The 20,123-nt window shown below is 36.0% G+C and overlaps 3 protein-coding genes across 3 annotated transcripts; all 3 read left to right on the top strand.

Annotated features, from left to right (window-relative positions):
• Positions 1–8,659: 8,659 nt before the first annotated feature.
• LOC145905927 (nuclear envelope phosphatase-regulatory subunit 1-like) lies at positions 8,660–10,410 on the top strand. Its single transcript, XM_082993253.1, has 6 exons — positions 8,660–8,754; positions 8,860–8,931; positions 9,269–9,342; positions 9,445–9,554; positions 9,796–9,850; positions 9,989–10,410. The coding sequence occupies exons 1-6, from the start codon at positions 8,730–8,732 to the stop codon at positions 10,025–10,027; spliced, it is 375 nt and encodes a 124-aa protein (XP_082849379.1). The 5' UTR covers positions 8,660–8,729; the 3' UTR covers positions 10,028–10,410.
• A 68-nt stretch (positions 10,411–10,478) lies between these two features.
• Positions 10,479–14,211, top strand: LOC145905808 (oxidoreductase NAD-binding domain-containing protein 1-like). The gene is made up of 7 exons (XM_082993095.1): positions 10,479–10,646; positions 12,492–12,532; positions 12,795–12,958; positions 13,019–13,171; positions 13,433–13,566; positions 13,649–13,748; positions 13,930–14,211. Exons 1-7 carry the CDS (start codon positions 10,585–10,587, stop codon positions 14,206–14,208), a joined length of 933 nt encoding a protein of 310 aa, XP_082849221.1. The 5' UTR covers positions 10,479–10,584; the 3' UTR covers positions 14,209–14,211.
• Positions 14,212–14,451: 240 nt separating this feature from the next.
• Positions 14,452–16,936, top strand: LOC145905809 (putative transcriptional regulatory protein NAMH_0626). The gene is made up of 5 exons (XM_082993096.1): positions 14,452–14,723; positions 14,911–15,020; positions 15,481–15,611; positions 15,932–16,091; positions 16,183–16,936. Exons 1-5 carry the CDS (start codon positions 14,459–14,461, stop codon positions 16,402–16,404), a joined length of 888 nt encoding a protein of 295 aa, XP_082849222.1. The 5' UTR covers positions 14,452–14,458; the 3' UTR covers positions 16,405–16,936.
• The last annotated feature ends 3,187 nt before the right edge of the window (positions 16,937–20,123 follow it).

Here is a 20,123-nt window from a genome sequence, read left to right as displayed (position 1 = left end):
TTCGTTGCATACAAATATCCGGTGTTCACAATTCCGCTTATCCACCCCATTACAAATCGACTTCCCGAATACAAAGTTAATTTCCCCTTTGCAACGTTGTACCATAACAGTAAAGGGATGTGTAATACCAAAACTGACAGCAACCACTTGCTGTAGGTTTATAGTATATGAGGACAATCAAAACATGAAAATAAAGTAAGTTCAAAATTAAATTTTACCTGTCGAAGAGGGATTAAGTCACAAATTGGCAAACGACTAGAGCAGTTGACCCTGAGACTGCATTTATCTTCCATATTTAAGCATTCTGTAATGCCACCACAAAAATGTGTTGTTTCACCAACTGTTACAATTTGAACCACTAAAATAACTTAAATAAATCTTTGGACTGATAATTAAGACCTTACAGGTCGAAACAGTGGCCATCTGTATATGCACTTAACAACTCAAATGTAAGCGATACACGATTTCCGGCAATTTGATTGTATTTATACTAAGGTGATTGCTGCAGGTTTGAACAAATAGATCCGCAAACTTATCAAGACCTGAAATTTTGACCAATGCTTCAAGTCCCGGATGCAAACTATCGCATTAAGTTTGAATCGAGTGTTGTGTGTGGTAGCGACTGGCGGTTGGCAGTACGCCTCATCAATATTTGAAATTGGGCAATCATTTTTTCCATTGCAAACTAAGTCGAAGGTGACGCATTTACCATCTTCAGGGCACAGAAGTTCACTAAACTTGCATTTGTTGCATTCATTTGTTCCGGCAAGGCACAAATTACTGCAAAAAAACTTAATGCTTGGCTGCACTTTTTCTCTTACGCACAAACACTCCTCCGCAAAGTCTGGACAATCAACAACGCAATCGCAGATCTGTCTGTTCGAGATCATCGTCTTTCTATCAAGACACCTCCAACATTTTGTTGGCATATGTCATTGTAACACAATCTGAATCATCGTCGCAATTCGAAAAATGATCATCCAACATCCATTGTTGAATGACGCAATAACGATTAGAGGCAACGTGATTGCGGCGACATTTGAATCCCATCAGCGAAGTTATATCGTCAGTGCTATTGATGCAATCGCTGTAGGTATCGCACGAATGGGAGCAGTGAATACATTTTGCTGGATCACTCGAACAACGAAACAATCGAGGTTGTTTGCAGCTTTCAATCTCGTCGCTGCAATCACCGCAACAAGTGATGGGGGATACATCGTCGGTTGTTATGACAACGAAACTCTCCATCAACACACCTTGTAAACTCCATGGCATTTCGTCACTTCCGTCACGATAATTGTAAAGATTGTTGCCACGCCACGAACGAGGAATTCATCGCCTATTATCATGACAACAAAACTCCCTGTTTGTGATACATTGTAATGCATGGCGCTCATCCGAGCCATCTTTGCAGTCAAGCACACCGTCCATGATTCTGTAGCGCGGTGCGCACCGACCGGTAGTTTGACATCTAAACTCGGTGAGATTGTGACAACTATGAAAGTTTGCCTGCTCGTCTCGTCCGTTTTTGCAATCACGGTGTCCGACAATAACCCAATCACGCGGCAGGCAACGCGTACTCACATTTCTTAATTTATCGCTCAGCTGAAGGCATTGTTTAAAGCCGTTGGATTCGTCGCTGACATCTGGTAAAAGCATTGTATGACAGTCTTCATTACCGTCCAACACCATCCATCGTGGAATGCATTTATAACTTTTCTCGCATTTGTATTTCAAAATAAAATAAGCGATTAATTATTTACGTTTACAACCTTCCAGGGCGGACAATAAGGCGTTGTTGAACAAGAATATTTAACTAGCTATTATCAAAATATACCAAAATTTGAGATTAATAGCCGACAAAGAATTAATGTAGTAATTACTTTCAACCACTTTTACGAGAAACCATGTAAAAAGTCTTTTGTCAGTAACAAGGTTTTCGTTTTCACTCATATAGAATGTATATTTTTCCTTTCTCATATAGGTTAATCCCAAAAACGTTAATCCCTGAAGGTCAACTAGAAGATAAAACACTACTTTACGTGAGGTATATAAGCCTGTTGATATTTATCGTTAATTTATTTTCGGCTAGTCTTCATAAATGTGCAATTACGCAACAGGGAGTTGACAAAAACTATGCAATGACAGGTATGGTGAAGGAGGGTGTTAAAGTGCACCAGTGCGACTCGGTGAATAACACCTTTTGTTTGGCTGTGTGCTGTTACTACATACTTTGTGAGAATGCGAGCAAGAGTTGGTTGGCGCTTGTATTCTGCCGGGGTTTGTGGATTTAGCTATTATAAATACAATATTTTTCTTGTTTACATAAATTCGTTTATGATTGTGCTGGTTTCAACACAGTTTGTGCTCCCCACTACATGCTGCAAAGTTATGGAAAAAATATACCGACTGTATATTCAAATGCCATTTTTTACACTGTAATATAAATACTATACAGTAAAAAATGTATTTAATATTTTTTAGCAGTTCAAGTAATGCCCAACAAATTTTTTCTTTTAAAATAAAAATAGTTTGTTGTAGGCCGATAATCTTTTCAAACGACTCTATAGCCCATTGGAAAAATTGTATTCGTAGCCCACATTGGGCATCATTCGCCTAAATGGTATTAATAGATGCACTATCTCAATTTCTGCCACGAATTTTACGGTCATGTCGCAACCGATACAAAAATTAAGTTCGATCAATATAATTTTTGGACTGTTTTATACATATTTTGTTCTGGATGCTGTAAAACTAAATTTACTTGTAGCACCATGTTATATTAGTCACATTATTTCAATAAATTACTCTTATGGCAATCCTAGAGCTCCAAAACGAGTAAAAGACGATCACACCAGTATAAGATCTTTATTAAAGAAATATTAATTTCGCTTATTGGCATCTGCAGTTTCTGCCTGAAAACAGAATAGCAATGAAAATTTAATCAATTAATTAAAAAAAAACACAACAAAAACAAAATAACTCAACAGTCTATGTGCAAAAAAAGCCATAATATTGCAAAACTGCAGACAAGGTGTGTACACGCACTGTTTCCACTTGTAAGGTCTCATCAGTGCAGCTGTTGAGTGGCACTGTGCTAGCTTTCACACTAGCAGGCACACTAGTTTCCACTTTGTGGTACCTTTCGGTCAACGTCGATCTGCAGGGTACCCTGTACTAGGTACCGATCAACAGAGACGACGAACCACTGTGGAGCGCACTATGGCCAAACGGAACTGCTTGGTAACCGATAGTGCAAAAGGCAAAAAACACCAATGTAATATATGTGCAAAAAAAGCCATAATATTGCAAAGCTGCAGTCTACTTTCGGGTCTGCCACCACAAAAAAAAGCGAAGCGATTAAAACGATAAAAACTATAAAATATGTTTCACTGCGACACGCCGCTGTGATAGCAAGAGAAGCGACGAGAGACCGCACTAAAGGTGTTAGTAGCCAAATAGCAAAAGGTGGAGCGAGCAAGTGCAGATTACCATCTTTTGGGTTTCCCACCATTTTGTCCTCCTTTTTCCGTCACTGTTTCTGTATTTTGTGTGCGTTATCGCCTTATCGAAGTTCTACGTTACTGCCTTTGCTCCCTCCACCTTTTGCGTTTTTTTAATACAGTTTAATTTAATTTTTTATTGCTATTCTGCTTTCAGACAGAAACTGAAAATGCCAATAGGCGAAATTAATATTTATTTAATAAAGATCTCATACTGGTGTGATCGTCTTTTACTCCTTTTAGAGCTCTAGGATTGTTATATTGATTGGCAAAGACAGATCCGTCGGTTACCGACCTGCAAACGCTGATTCCTGCAGTCAAATTTCTGACGATTTTCAATTAATCTTACATTATAGTGTAATATACGCCACAAAAAACAGTGTTTATATTTCGTAATGTTTTGTGTGCACCATTGCACAAGTTTTGCATAATCCCATAATGCGACCCACATGATAAACCCATCGTATGTTCTCGAGTAAGGCGATTCATTTTATATCCTGTTTACCATATAAAATGTTCTCACAGGATACAAACTCTTATATTATACTAACCATTTCAATGCGTCACAGATAATACAAAAAGGATCAACTCTTTCCGTTAGTGTGCACCAGAACGTGCGAACAAGTGACTCCCCATGCAGCACGCGTGAATCATCTATATTCGTTCACATAGATAATGTATTGTATTTTATGCTCTTGTATTATATTGCTTCGACCGTTTGGTGATATCACGTGACATTATTGACCAATCAGCTCTCATAATGGAGAGCGTTAAATAGTCCAGTTTTTGCCCGTAAATTCAGTCCAGTCTTCGCCATTCTATTCGCTGGAATTCTATCAACGTTGTATTGAAAGTTGTAATGCACCGTCGTAATGAAGCAGATAACAGAAATGAATACAATTATTCGGGAAGATACCCTAGTTCTGGTTGCCTTATAGGACGGGGCAATCGAGGAGGCTCAATTTGCGCTCAGGCCATCGAGACACTGTTAAATATTTCTGAGACCCTTAGAGTTATTTACAATAGTGCCCCGTCTTCGGCGACTGCATTAAGATCAACCAGAAGAGGCAGACGTCGATCAACAACCAGCAGAGCAAGACGAGGAAGCCCGTTTATTTATAAAAGCATGTTAGTTAATATACTAAATGATTTTTACCCTTTTCGTCTTTAATGGATGTTTAGTTAGTTGTGTGTCGTTTTAAAGTACTACCAAAAGACTAACATCAACTTACAATATATTGTATGTTAAATTGAGTAGACATCTTTAAATGCATGTTCGTGTCCTTGGTAGTCCACAAAGAGCTAAAATCAATGCAAATTAAAATTTCCGTCTTACCGTTAAATCTGCACGGAAACGTCATGGTTTCGTGTAAGTTGCAACCCACAGGCGTATTCATGTCACGTCGTAACACACATCGCAACGTCACTCGACATCGAACTTCATCGTCAGTACAATTTAATGGATCTATAGTATTTTATAATTCTTTCCATTAATATTACTGCAATAATATAATTATGTTTTGTAGGTATTGTGTTGAAGTTAATCTGCATGGCACAAAAACTTCGAAAAAGAGAAGAAAGTTTTGCAACTTACTGGCAAAGTTTTGCAACTTACAAAGATAAAGCTGGCGTTTCAACCGTAAATACTATGCTGTGGTCTGTGCGTGGGACAATAAAATCACTTCAGTTCTTTGAAGCATGTTTTGTACTGCAGTGTGACTTACGAGTTTGTCCGTATAAAGTGCTGCCAGGACTTTTCCCCGTAAATTTTGCAGTAGTTTATCTTATAGTAAAATATACCGATCATATCACTGTATTTCACCAGTAAAAATTTACAAAAAATGTCGTAAAAAAACTGCCAGTGGTTTTTACAGTATTTTTTTGCAGTGTACTTGAACATTCAATTGTTTATGAAATAAGCTATTTCTTTTCTTGCCGATATTCTCATCACTTCCTTCAGAGCAATGAAATTGGGTTTCCCTTACTCTCTCTTTTAATGCATTCATAGGTGTAATTGTTACATTAAAAAAAACGTCTTCTGATCGACAGCTTTCCGAAAGTAACAGCACAGACTTTCCTGATCCTGTATAACTTCAATTGTTTAGATCAGTGGTTCTTAACCTTTTTTCTATCACGCCTCCTTTTAGTAACGGACTTGTGCCAAACAGATGAATCATCACAAAAGGTATTTTGTAACGCAATGGTTTCTTTGTGACGTAACAGTAACTTAACTGCACAGGCGGATTTTTTATTTAAAGTAAAAGATTTTTGTTTCGAAACTGTAAGAAAAATATAACAGACAGCGTAGGACATTAAAGTCACTACAAAAAATGAAGTTTTGGTATAGAGCTTGCGCCCTTCATGAGAATTGTTTGACGCCCCCCCAGTTAAGAACCACTGGTTTAGATTCAAAACTTTTGCAAACAGATATTATAGCACAATTGTCTACAATGCGAGATATCTGTAAACTACGCCTTGTTCAACACTTCTTTTAATCCGCAACGTCTTGACCAATTCAGTCCATAGTAAAACATTTTGTAAACATTCATATCATGCACATATTCAAGTATTTTGAGATTTTGCTACAGACGTTTCTCAAACCATGTTTCGTTACGAACAACAATAAGATTAGTTAGTTTGATTATACATTGTTTCGTGATATGTGTTTCCACGGAGACACGATTACAATCTATGCAGTGTTTTTAAACTCTGACCAAATCACGTCAGGGTGAATTCTTTTTCTTGTTTCCAACTTTTAACGATTCTAAACAAAACAGTATGTTGATTTTATCACTAAAATAAACATGTTTGTTCCTGCTGTGTGATATAGTAGCCAATCGATTGCGAATATTTTGCTGAACGACAACGTAAACAACTACAACAACAATTAAAGCTGGTCATTGGTCTGATGATCTTATAAATCTAAACCAATTTCGTGTTTAGTGTATATCTTGAATTTTGCTTGCACAGTAAAAGCTCTGTGATAGATACCTTAAATATTCAAATCCGTTCACACTACACATTTAAAACGACAATTATTATAAATCCAAACCTGTAAATCCTGAGTACAATCCTAAGTTTTTCTTGATATATCTATATATTTCGCCTATATGTTTGAAGACATGATCGGTATCACTCGAAAACAAACCCCCGGTTCAAAAACAACTCATAATAAGGAGTTGCGTAAAAAATTAGTCTTTATTAGCCATAAAGTTATCAGGAATTTCTATAATACAAACTTTCATCAATCTGTAAATAATGGAAAATACCAATAGGCAATACGAACACTCGGGACGTTTCAGAGAGAGAAGACCTGCATTCTGGTGTACATACACCGTGCAAGTTGATAAGACATGCTGAGGATTTATCGTTTATTGAGGTTAGACAGAATGTTGGATAGAGAAAAATGCAGCAAAAAAAGTGGCGGAAATTCAAAAGGATCAGCAAGCACAGTGGCCTATAACAATGATCAAATGCAGCAGTTGCGACTTACGATGTAATTTAAACCACGCAATTTATAGAATGTGCCTAAAATGTCACCTTTCAATTTGCCAATTCAATGTAATTTAAACCAGGGCTTCTTAAACTATTTTGTTCTGCGACCAAGTGAGGGAAATTTCTTATGTGACTCATTTAAAAAAAATATTTCTGTGCGACCCTATTTCAAACAAGATTATTTTGTTTCACCCCAGGTAGACAACCAAAGAGCATGCGGAAAATGTAGGGGGCGGTTACTAGATACCCGTGCATGTCCCAGACAAACACGCCAGCGAACGAATATCATTGCTAAGAAAACCCTCCTGTCTGCCACTGCAACATTTTTTCATATGATCATCACCCCACTGGCCCCTTTGTGGATCCACACCTGCCTCCGACTGGTAAATGGTAATTGCTAAATCAACTGTTTGTTTCTATTTGCTATGTCAATTGACACCATGGAAAACCAAATGAGTTTCCAGACTCGAACTTTTGCCGTTGCTCTTTTAGCTGTAAAAGCAGGCAAATTGCTTCGCAGTTCTGCAACAGCACTCTTGTGATTTGCTCGGGCTTGTGCGCCCCGCGTACGGTGCTTTGCATGGTTTGTGTGTACGTAAGCTTGTCAACTGTCAAAGACTGACGGTTGTAGGAGGATACTCTGGCAAAGAAGGAAGATTTATCGTATTCCCATCTGAAATGAATACGCAGCTGTCCCTTGAGTTGTAACAGCCAGCTCTTATAAAAGGCGACATACGCCTGCTGTTTTTTATTGTATAGTAAAGCAGATAAAACTGCAAGGTGTGTAAGCCAAACAAATAAGCACATACAACGCATTCAGGCCACTGACTCTGAATTGCGGTGCTCATAATCTTAACCTGTCGAATGAACATAAATTATGGACTCTATATGCTGATATCTTGTTTGTTGTATATCACACTGCACGTTGCTCATATGCCGGGATCGAACTTGCTCGCCGACGGCACTTTCTTGTCGTGTTTTGCTGTCTTTACTTTCGTTGATATGTGATTTTAATCATCTTTGCTTTGTTTATTTGTTTGTTTGAAATATTTGCTCAGATTTTTTTGGGGGGGAGTGTCGAAATTCAAAGCAGTTTGAATTTTCCACCATCATACGCAACAAAATACCACTTTTACCTAATGATCTCGATACGATATAGCAGTGATCGCCAAGTAAGGTCCTGCGTGGAGCTATCATGCCATTGCACGAAACATTACTGCGTTTACGTATCTGACATAATATTATTCTGCTTGCTTGGCAAGCTTGGTTTGACAGATTTGTGCAACGGCGACCCGTACCTCAAACGAAGCCCAATTTCAGTGTTATGATCAAGTATGCAGATCCTGTGATGGAAACAGGGTTATACGACTTAATCATATTCCATACTATGATACACGATGTTGAAGCATAACAGATGCGGAATAAAAAACAAAATCTTTCACCAGAACGTTGGAATCGTCAGACGGCCTTGCATTTTTTTGTGCATTGGGGCTGCGTATCTGTGGACTAAAGTATGACCGCTTCACTGCGTATTAACATTTATAGATATAAATTTTCAAATAATGTATTTTTAATGTGTTCTTAAAGTTTTTGCCAATCTCTGCTCAACTTTTCCGCGAAGTTATCTGCGTTGGAAATTTTTGTTTTACCACTACCAGCGCCAACTGTCTCTCTGGTTTAGTCTGGTGTTTTTTTTCGTGAACTCCCGCAGGTCAGGTATTGGACATTAAAATGAACTCTGTCGATCAAACTGAAGGTATGTCGCCCTGAAAATTTGTAAATTAATTGGGTAAACTGCAGAATCTTTGTAATTAATTTTATTTCATGAAAATAGTAGGCTAATTGGGATTAATATATATAGATCTAAAAGCTTTTGAAAGAAGATTAATGGAATACATATCATTTCTGCAACCTACTACGTCACGATGGAGAAGTAAGTTTGTTTTTAATTTCTTTTTTTACTTATAAAATGAATTTTTACGCTCATAGTGTTTTTGCATAAATCATATAGGCTATTCTGTTCTTGTTCTGAAAATGTGGCATGCTTCACGAATTTCCTTATGCAGGAAGTCCAAAAGAAAATCATAGGTTTGGGCTTACAAAATCTGCGAAATCCTCATTTTGGTCTGGCCTTTCATAACTTAATGTATTCAGTGGTTAAGTTTGTCTACAATGAAATTGTGGAAGTGGTTAACAAAATTTTACCAGCTCTTCATGTTTGCAGGTTATTTAACATTACACTCTGATCAAAAACTTATTTGTTTTTTCAGTTATTTTAATAATTGTGTCAGTTTGTACTGCAACTGGAGCTTGGCTGTGGTTGATGGACCCAAACACATCACGTGTATGTACATTTTTTCAATTACATAATATTTCATATTGGCTTGATTGTTAATCAGCTAGAATATATGGGATATAAAAAAAACATGATGTTTTGTAATTTCAGGAGCCGTTTTTGAAATCATTGTGGCTACACCCCTTTTTTACTTGCAGCTCTTTCATATTAATTCTCCTGTTTTTTGCTGGAATACACAAGCGAATTGTGGCTCCTTCAATGTAAGTCCTTTCCAATATGTTTAAACACATGATTAATTTGCTAAGTTGTAGCAACTGATTGCTGTATTACCAAAAATTCCTTTATGCCACAAAAAATAAGGTCGGTGATGTTTCATCTATCTTTCTCAAATGTCTTGTAAATATGTTAAATCTCACATTGTAAATTTTTGCTTTATGTGTTAAAAGTGACCCAAGCCAAACACTCCTCACTCCTACTATATTATTAATCATTACTTTTCAGAATTGTTGGAAGGCTACAAACTGTTTTAGAGGATTATAATATGTCCTGTGATGAGGTATGTTACTTATGTAATTATAAGTTAAAGTAAAGTCTAAGACAAAAAATGTTGAAATGTGGAACTGAATAAAGTGTAAAAACAATGAAAAGTCATGAGTTGTCAAAAATAAACTTGAAACAATAAATAACTTTTCAGAGTGGAAGGCTAATTCTTCGTCCACGACCTGAAAATTGACACAGTGGTTTAGCATGTTTGCCCTGCTTTCAAAAAAGTTGGTTTTAGCTCCAAGTGATTTACTTCTGCTGGAGAGTTGAGTGCACCAACAAAACTGCGCATTTCTGTGAAAGAAGGGGACATTTATATTTGTATCTGCCTTGACAATAAAACACAAAATTTTCAGTTTGGTTTACAAATATGTTTGTTCCAATCCAGAAAGGTTTACTTTTGTGCTGCTAACAATGGTCTTCAATCACTTTGCAATATTCTTTAGTGGCTTGGTTTTTCTTATCATAACGTCCGACCAAAAGTGAAACATGTAAACTTTTGTACACAATTATTTGCGTTTAAATTTAGGTCTATTGTTTTTCATTTACAATAAAATAAATTTGTTGATGGTTTGGGAATAGTTGGGATGGTGTTGATTAATCAAGCGTATTAACAATTGGTCATGCGAAACTAAGCCGGCTGGTTGGAGTGTGGTGTGAGTGCATCTGTAAAATTTGCTTACTGATGAACAGTAGACTATTTAGTTCGGTCGTGTCGTGTAGCAAACGTTGCAAAGATTGCTTGTGATGAGCTTGCGTTACGTCAAGCAACACCTGTACGAAGCGGGTTTAAAAAGATTCTACACAAGGTAAATTTGTATAAATTTTCACACTAAAAATATTGTTGCTACAATATGTCATAGCTAACGTACCAGTAGTCCGTGATATTCTAATTATCTTTGTAAAATAGTCTGTCCCCAACTGTGAATATACCTACAAATGTTTGGGCAAAATAAATTGAAAAAACTGCAGCGCATTTCTAAATTGCCTGTCTCCTGTCTTGTCAATTCATCACCTATATTCATATCTGTTTTTTTTTTTCACTAAAAAAAATTCTGTCAAATGACTGAAATGCCAGCAAAAATTTAGGACATTTTCAATTTATTTTTGTCATTTACGATATAATGTTTTCGACCGTCGTCCGCTCGAAAACGAATGGCCAAGAATTGTAAAAACGACGTCCAGGGCAACACAAAGGGCATTTTCACCTAGCGATGAGACGCTCGAATAATGTACCAGTCAATTTCCTTTGGGACATTGTGTCCGAAACAGCTTTTATTTTTTGTGACATTTCTGAAAACATGGGGTCATTGACAGACAAATGACACAAAAAAAACCCAGATTCATATGCTCAAGTTAATTTAGTTCAGTCTGAAGCCAGGATTTGCAAAGGTCTTTTGAAGTGCCACAAAAATGTTTGTAATGTCCAGCAACAAAAAATTAGTTTGTTGTAAAATGTAAACGTTTAATAGGTTTCGCTGTTGCCAGGTGATAGTACAGAATAAATAGCCCATTGTTACCAATTTGTGAGTTGGCCCATAGTGAAGAAAAACAACAGGAAGAAACTACCCATTGTATGATGGCATTGATAACTCACAGCAAGTTTTATTTAGTGAGTAGTTTGTTCTAAAAGAGCAACCTTCTGTAAGTCTTGCCTTTCTTCTGGTTGGTTGACACAAAACAGTAGAACATCCAACACAGTTTTGTGTGTGACCAAAACCAGTTGTGACCTGAAAACTTTATCCATGAAGTAGAAGTTTGGTGATGGAACTAGGAGAAAGGGTGCAGCAAATCTTTCCCAACAGCATGACTTCACTTGTTAACAGCAAACAGATTATATTAAACACTCAACAACAAAGTCAGAAGTTACCATGGCTTTAACATAGGTCAGAAAATTTTTCAGATGTATACGGTATACATAATAAATAAATAAAATTTTTGTTTTGTATTTCTATCGCAAGCATTTTGTATCTGACACAGACTTTCACAATCTAATTATTACAACTACAATGGTTCTGAATACAATCAGTGTTAACTTGTTTTGAATGCAACATTTTGCCAATCTGTGTTATGTCTTATAAAACCATTAGCATGCTTACAGATACTTTTCCATATCCCTCCAACTAGGCCAACCATGTCATCAACTAAACAGACTAAGTGACAGTGACGTTCATCCTCAATAAACATGTCAATGTTAACTGCATTATGGGCCAAAGTTTTTGTTCTTAGAATAATAAGATAAGTCATCAAAAGTGTTCCTTTAGTGAAAATATTGTTGCTATTAGTCACATTGCAAATGTGATGCAAAAAAATATTCCTTTTATAAAAAAGTACAAACTATTTTTCTCAATATTATGTCACCTAATCCAGAGATTCCCAACTTTTATGAACTGGTCATGTACTTATGTTGATCGTTTTTTAGAACAAATTCATTTTGCATAAGGTGATAGGTTATGTAGTTTGTCATGGAAACAGAATTCTTACAAAGCCCCCCAAGTAAGCGTGCGATGCCACAACAACCTTTAAATGATAATGCATTAGTGCATCACAATGATATCTGATCTGATCAATTTCTGCCGTGCATCTCTGATACAACTTTTGAAATATGTTGTTGTTTATTTTAAGGTGCTATATATACAAACCTTGTTTTGCAGTATAACATGCCTGTATGCAAGAGAGGAAAAAAACTGCAAAGGTATGACATGTTTATTATTATATAACTATTGTTCTGAGAATCTGTATTTCATGAACAAATCCTGCTTAGGGGTGAAAACTAAGCATGCAAGTCCAAAAGATGCATGTTTCTTAAAATAAGCACATTTGCATTTTCTAAGACATTGCTTGTGAAAATGAGCACAAATTCTAGAAATAAGCATTGTGTGGTAACCCTGTTTATACCTTGTTATACCTGGAGTAACCATAAAAGTGGCAAGTTGATAAATTACCACAAATTGCAGAGTCCAAGAAGAAGACAAGAGATCATATGATTCGTACAGAAAACAGTCCACGGCAAACAATTCTATGTGATGCTAAGGTTGTTAACATTGAAAATATATCATCATCTGTAAAAGGTTTGCAACTTTTTCTTTCACATGAGCACCGCTACAATGCAGAGTTCAAGGTATTATTACAAAAATGTGTTTTGTTGGTTGTATAAACTAAGGGCAACCATCATTTACAGGCAGGTCAGTGGGTTGATATGATAATACCAGGTGTCACAACTGTGGGTGGATTTTCAATCTGTAATGCCCCGAAGGACCTTGAAGACAAAGGAATACTTGAACTAGCAGTTAAGTTTAGTGATCATCCTCCTGCATTCTGGGTTCACAATGAGGTTTGTGTAAACATTTTTAGATTTAAAAAAAATGTAAAAAAAATCAAATTTATAAATTGACAACAAAGATTTTGTGTAAAAAAAGTGAAAATGTAGTACCAAAATAGGTCAATGCAAGTAAGAGCAAGGCAATGCCAAGCCTCCTAATCAGTGTACAATATAAATCTCTTTAAATTATCCACCAATAAGTGAGTAAAATATAGCTTTCTACTTTAAGTACATGGATTTATATGTTTAATAAAAATGAAATTGGTTGTTTAGTGTAAACTTGGAAGTCAGGTGCAAATACGAGTGGGTGGAAATTTTTTCTACAAGCACCAACCTTTGTATAACACATTACTAATTGCTGGTGGAGTTGGAATCAATCCATTACTTTCAATTTTTCGCCACAAAAGGTGTTAGTTTGTCACATTTATATTGTTTTAATTAACTAACTGTTGAAAATATATATTCACAATATAAAAAAATATTTTACAGAGATAGAATTACCGAACTGGTTTGTCCTTCAGCCAAGATGAAGGAAGGGAAAACACTGTTAATTTATAGCGCTAAGACTAGTCAAGATCTTATATTTAAGGTATACACCTTTTTAAAGTTGTTTTGATTAATTATCGTTTACCCACTAAAGGTAATATTTAAAATACAAACAGGGGAGGAATTTTGCCCCAAATTACTTGACAAAGCAATTTCAATAAATTCCATGTTCAGGGTTGCTTTTAGCCAACAAAATTATATCTCACCTTTTAAGTTTTGTTCAGGAAAACATAAAGGAAATATGCAACAGTATAAGTGCACCATGCCACTTTCATGTAACAAAGGAGAGGAATTTTGATGAACTTGTTTTTCAAAGTGCATTTACTTCAATATTTCACTCAAAGATATCAATGAACGATATATCTTGTCTTCCAACACAACTTCATCCGAGTGTAACAAACTGTTATGTATGTGGACCACCAGCATTTATTGAAAGGGTTGAAGAATATTTGCTAGAAACTGGTTATCCAAAGAAGAATATTTTTTATGAAAAATGGTGGTAGTATATCCCACCATATGTATTTTGTTAGTTTAAATTTTGAGTTTTATGTTGAACTGCTGTGTTTTTATTCACTTCATGCGAAAATAAATAACTTATGTACCTCACTTATAGGCAAACCATTTTTTTAACTCCCTTTTGGATTACTTTGTCAATATTTTTTTTTGTTTCAAATTATTTGTGATTTAAGTAAATGTTGTGCCAGAAGCAGAACATTGTTGTTTTGCAGATAATAGGAATAAAATAATTTAAGCATGTTGGTACCAACTTTGGGTCGTTCTCTATGTATGTTACCAAAAGTCCATCTGCCCACATCTGGTCGGGCACGAATTTTGAACAGAGTCACATCTGTGGGGATACGAGGAGAAAATGGTACTTTTATTGAAAAGCGTCAGATATTTGTGTCTCACATACTGCTTCGAAAACATCTACAACTTTCCATACAAAAAAGTAAAGAAGGACAAGAAAAATCTAGATTGGTTAACCATTGTTATCTCAGAATGACTGGTGCAATTAATGGTAAGATAACTGTTGTCATAACAAATTTCACAGGTGTTGGGTTCTAACAAATTTCATACTAAAGGTTGTGTCATTGTGCCGCTTTAAAATAATGTTTTTTCATTGACGAGGTTCAAATGTGAGAAAGCAACACCTATAACACGAAATTTTCCAATTGCTTACTATTCCCTGAATATTTCATTTCTAGCTGCTGGTGGGGAGAGAGATCCAAAGAAAAATCCTCAACTTGCTAAGATTATTCAGGAGAATGTACACATGTTAAAAAAAGTGGCACTTGAAAACTTTTTGTCAAGCAAGGTAGTGTTTAAATATATTTTTAAGCATTTATATTGTTATTTCATTATTTCAAACATAAATCTTTCTTTGTAGACAAAAACATTGATCACAAATATGACTTCCATTTTTATCTGCACTTTCTTTGCTGTTGTAAACATATTTGTATGTTTGTGCTTGCCATGGTTGCATCTTGCATGTGCAAGGGTTAGCTTTCTCACAACATATAAATGTGAAGGGACTGTCAAATTTAGGATATTTTCAGTGATAAACTTTGAAATAAGGTAACCTGAAGTTTAAATGTTTACAAGTTGGCACCAGGCATAGTTTTATGAGTTGAATTTCAATGCCGACATAAACACAAATTGCTTGGTTAAATCTCCAGCAAGGTGCCTGGGTTTCATGTGATGTCTGCATTTTAGGCCACAGACAAAATGTGTTTTGTGTTAAACTCTAATTTAGTCTAAAAAAAGTTTACAAACAGGATAAATCAATGATTGATGTCGTAACATATTTACAAGGACCCAATGGATTGAGTGCTGCTGTAGAAATTTCTGCTTCCAATTCAAGTGTAGCAAAGCAGTGCATTCGATCAGCTGCCAAAAAAGCAAATATGTGAGTTAACTTTCATTTTGCTGATTGTTTTGTGTTACTTCAAATCAGGGGTTTGAACCAAACCATCCTCGGAATCCGCCTAGCAATGCCACGTTATATGACCTATGTCATGTTAGTTATGCTTGCATTAACAGAGTTTTCTCAACTTGTTTTGTTCTGATCACCCTGGCCAACTTATTTAAGGCCTTTTTTGATGATGTTCACACACAAAAATATACTTTATAAAAATGTTATTGTTTGGGAAAGTCCTGGACCCCCTCAATAGGATGTTGTTGCCTGTTTTGGTTTCACAGACCCTAAGTTAAGAAACTCATTTTTAGAAAATTAGATGTCATGTCCAAGGAAAGTGGGTTTGAGATAAAAGGAATTGTCTGTGTTAATCTTCCCATAAAGGAAAATAACCCTAGTTTGGACGAAGCAGAATCACTCGCAATTGAAGTTGGTGCTGAAGACTTTGAAATGAATGAAAACTGTTTAACTGTAAGCATATTTGTGACAATGTAATGTGATCTTGTCCTGTACTACGATTTCTGTGTTGTATGTTGGAACTAATTCCTATTTTGTTTTATAGTTTTATTGTGACAAGAATGATACAAACAAAGTCAGTGAAGCCCTAAAATCGCTTGGCATAGAGCCATCATTGGTAAATATCGAACGTCAACCTATGGAAGTGATATCTATATCAGAAGACCTTAGAACTTTATTTGAAGCCTTCACACAGGAACTTAACAAAATTGAAGATAGAACAACTTACAAAATTGTGATACGAAGTATTGTAACAAATATGGTGTGAGTTTTATTAGTTTGTTTTTTAGTATTTACATCGCATTTGTTCTTCTTGATATCATTAAAGATGCAACTCCCAAAAACATTCACACCTTTTTATTCATTGATATATGAATCTTTTTGCAAATCATACTGATTAATTAGTTTAGCACATTAAATGTCCTTCCTGCGTGTAATTGACCTCCAATACTTTCCATTGAAAGAAATTACAATTTGGTAAAAATGTAAAAGTTACTTAATTGTGTATATACGGCCAGACCCCCTTACTTCGAACCCAAAACTCATGGAAATCCCGATATCCTGAAATAATCACTAAAAAACATTAGTGTAAAAAGACACTTATTACAATAAATGAGCTTGCAAAGAAACCCAATACGAACTGAAATCAATCTAACAGGTTTGGGTTACTGTGTCCCGACGAAGGCATTTTTTAATTAAAGTATGTTATGTTCTTTCGCTTTACCGCAACTAGCATCGGGAAGAAATGACTAAATATCCGCGATTTTGAATTCGCATATTATGCGGTAGTTACGACGCCAGGTCGCTGATATTTAGCGGTGCCTCTGGAATGTATTTTTGTTTGCACCACAAACATGTTATGAAACGCACTTTCCAAAGCTTATGATGCGTAGGTGCTTACTGTTTACGCCAGCCATGATTATGAACGATTTTTAAATTTCACGCACAGAGCACCCGGCAATTACTAACTAAACTCATGTGAGTACAAATAGTTGTAATGTAAATTATTGCATCACAGAAGTGAAACCATTTGATGGTTACAAATTACAATCCAAACTCACCATGCCTACTTTATAAATATTTTTGTTTTTGGAATTAATTTGAAGAAAAATTTTGATTGAAGCGTTTGCTGATATTTTGTTATCAGAAACGTCGCCATCAAGCCCAGGTTAAGAACTACTGCCTTATGGCATTGGAAGGGCCTGGAGGCTGCTTAGTCAATTATTCGGCAACTAATATTTATGCTTATTTTTGCGTAGCCCTAGAGGATGGAATGGTCATGCATAAAACCGCAAAATTTGGTTAGGGTAGTAACCAAACCCTTTTCTGAAAAAAATATTTGTTTCTTATTTACCCAACACAATGTCCAACCTGGAGACAAATGCTCATAGGGGGCAATTTGACCAGAGAGTACAGACGAGGAATATGGACCTTCTTCAACATATGTGGTACCTGAATTCTAAACTGCTTTCAACTGCAAAATGTACAGTCATCGCTTTGTTACCTACAATAGTTTGGCTTAAAAGTTGGCATAAAGAGCAACCATTCCGCTACTAATTTTGATTTCGATTCCATTTCGTAAAAGAGACATAAATATGTGTACTTTCGCTTTTCCTGAAAAAAGTCGTTTTTCCATACAAAACCAACATAAATAATTGCTGCTTAAGATTACGCCGATTTTGACCAAAACCTACAAGCATCATGCGTCGTTGACCTCACGTAGGCTACCAACATTTATGACAAAACTGCTATTCTGTAATACAAACTTTTAAAATAAAGAAAACTTACAACGACATTTCGGAAACAAATATGATAATATCACATACTTTAATATGTCTTAACTTAACCAATTCACTTATTTGCTCAACATGAGAACGAGATATCGGTCATTTATTAATTAAGTCCGCGCGTCCATCTTTTCAAACAAATATCGACCACCGCGGCATAAATTTATTAGAGATCCTTCAAGGAACAGATTGCTCTCACCCATTAAATTCGGTGCACATAGCTATGAGTGTGTGGTTTATTACGAGTCGTATAAGTGTGGCATATAAGGTACGAGGCACATATCATGTCTTGACAAACAAGCGATACCGCAATGGTTCCGCGCTTTTGATTAGCAAACAGCTACTTTTGGTTACTACAAACATGTGGAAACTTGTCGTAAAAAACACGGACCACCACGAAGCTTTACGATGTATGTGGTCATCTGGTTTTGCTTCTCGTATAGAAAAAAATGGTCGTGTGTAGATCGCCGACCTATATATGGATTAGTGCATTACGGTTACAGTAATATCAGGCTAACGGAGAGTCAGTAACTTATTAGAATTTATTTTGTCAGTTTCGTGGTTTATCGCTGGATAATTAAAAGTTGACCAATTCAAGGATATTTAGCAAAGAAAGTTTTCCTCACGAACCCTGAAAAAAACTAGATTAATTTTGCTAATTTAATGTGCAACTTGTGACAATAACAGTTACATTTTTAGTGCAGGCGATGCTGGTTGCGTCATGTATGGCAAAGTATTTGGCCTAAAAAATACATGCACGTTAAGTGTAAAACCACACGTCAAATAACTGTGTTGTGACAAAAAATTTGAAGTTATAACGTGATAATAGTCTGTAGCCTATAGCCAAAAATTCCAGGTTTATATAAAAGTGCGACGCAACTAGGCCTATAAATTTATATTCCTATTAATAATTATAAATTCTAACTGCATTAAATTCGCCCCATATTCAATAGTCAATATTATCTGGGTGGTTTTATAACGTTATCATCACAACCGTATTCCAAATTAGGAGTAAAATACGTCATCGCCAATAATCGACGGCGCCTGTTGTCAAACAATCGAGCAGCTGTAAACCGGCCTCAACCGACCAAAGACCGTTTGTGGGTAAATTTTGCGACAAATAATGCAAAGGTGCTGGTCAACTGTTTGGTCCAAAGCTGGCCCATTCTCGTCAATTCTAAATGTATGTGTGCTCGCGTTTTCACGAAAAGAAGCATAAATTAGAGTCACACAAACAAAAAGGTTTCTGAAAAAAGGTAAACAAATTTCTTGAGCAAGTTTAAGTGGTTGTTTGAAATTCGTTTACTTTGCGTTTAAATTTTGCCGTTTTATATAAGCAGCGACTCTTTTTATCCATTTACCTGGACTGTTCTTTAAACCTATGAATATAAATGTTTGGCTAAAGCTGCACGCCGCAACTTGTTTCTCACTGTTTGATTAATGGACACTATTGGTGAATGTCTTCAGCACTATGCCAACATTATTAGAGTATTACCAAACAACGATATCTGTTGAAACGACCAACATGGAAGGAAATATCTCAGCAGGAAACGCCCCGGTCAACACCATAAATCGCTCGTTACCCAGTCCCAACGCCTTTACCAAATCTTTTGGCAGTAGAGAGCAAGAAAGAGCACCGCCCACATCCCATAGTAACGCGGTCAAGGCTGGAGCTAACTCTTCAAGCCGGACGGAATACCAATACAGACGCAGTTCATTTACTGAGATTTTGCCCGGACTGGAAGCATTTCGAAATAAAACGTTGTCTACAGGTTCAAAACCCAAGAAAGGTTAGTTGATGTTATTTTGATGGCTGGGTGCACAACATTCAATTGCTACTGTCTGTTAAACTATTATTTGAAATCTACGTTGTAAAGTGTGGAAAGTCATTAAACCTTTACAAAAACGTTACGCGACGTTACGCGGTAGAAACGCCTTATCTTTTGGTGTCGTAAAAGCTTCTGTGAGACAGCTGCAATTCGTTGGTTCAATAATTTTAAATCAAAGCCGCAACTGTGGAATGCAAAGTTTTAGAAATGTATTTGCTTTGGATGCGAAGTTTTAACTCACTGACAAACATGCAAATTTTCAGGATTTTGATTTATTTAACATTGTATTATGAATATTGTGGACTTTGCGTTGCTATAAAATCTCTCTAAATTATAGTTGGTGTAACCACAGGAATTTCACTAATACTTTA

This window comes from Ascidia mentula, chromosome 6 (genome assembly GCF_947561715.1).
Source record: "Ascidia mentula chromosome 6, kaAscMent1.1, whole genome shotgun sequence".
Classification (NCBI taxonomy): Eukaryota; Metazoa; Chordata; class Ascidiacea; order Phlebobranchia; family Ascidiidae; genus Ascidia; species Ascidia mentula.
This window is presented reverse-complemented; position numbering and strand designations above follow the sequence as displayed.

Bases quoted from the DNA above. Each gene is read 5' to 3' on its own strand.
- LOC145905927 (XM_082993253.1), top strand. From the start codon at position 8,730: ATGAACTCTGTCGATCAAACTGAAG. The intron at 8,755-8,859 runs GTATGTCGCCCT...TAATATATATAG, and splicing joins CTCTGTCGATCAAACTGAAG to ATCTAAAAGCTTTTGAAAGA. The intron at 8,932-9,268 runs GTAAGTTTGTTT...TTGTTTTTTCAG, and splicing joins TACTACGTCACGATGGAGAA to TTATTTTAATAATTGTGTCA.
- LOC145905808 (XM_082993095.1), top strand. From the start codon at position 10,585: ATGAGCTTGCGTTACGTCAAGCAACACCTGTACGAAGCGGGTTTAAAA. The intron at 12,533-12,794 runs GTATGACATGTT...CACAAATTGCAG, and splicing joins AGAGGAAAAAAACTGCAAAG to AGTCCAAGAAGAAGACAAGA. The intron at 13,567-13,648 runs GTGTTAGTTTGT...AATATTTTACAG, and splicing joins TCAATTTTTCGCCACAAAAG to AGATAGAATTACCGAACTGG.
- LOC145905809 (XM_082993096.1), top strand. From the start codon at position 14,459: ATGTTGGTACCAACTTTGGGTCGTTCTCTATGTATGTTACCAAAAGTC. The intron at 14,724-14,910 runs GTAAGATAACTG...TTTCATTTCTAG, and splicing joins AATGACTGGTGCAATTAATG to CTGCTGGTGGGGAGAGAGAT. The intron at 16,092-16,182 runs GTAAGCATATTT...TTTGTTTTATAG, and splicing joins TGAATGAAAACTGTTTAACT to TTTTATTGTGACAAGAATGA.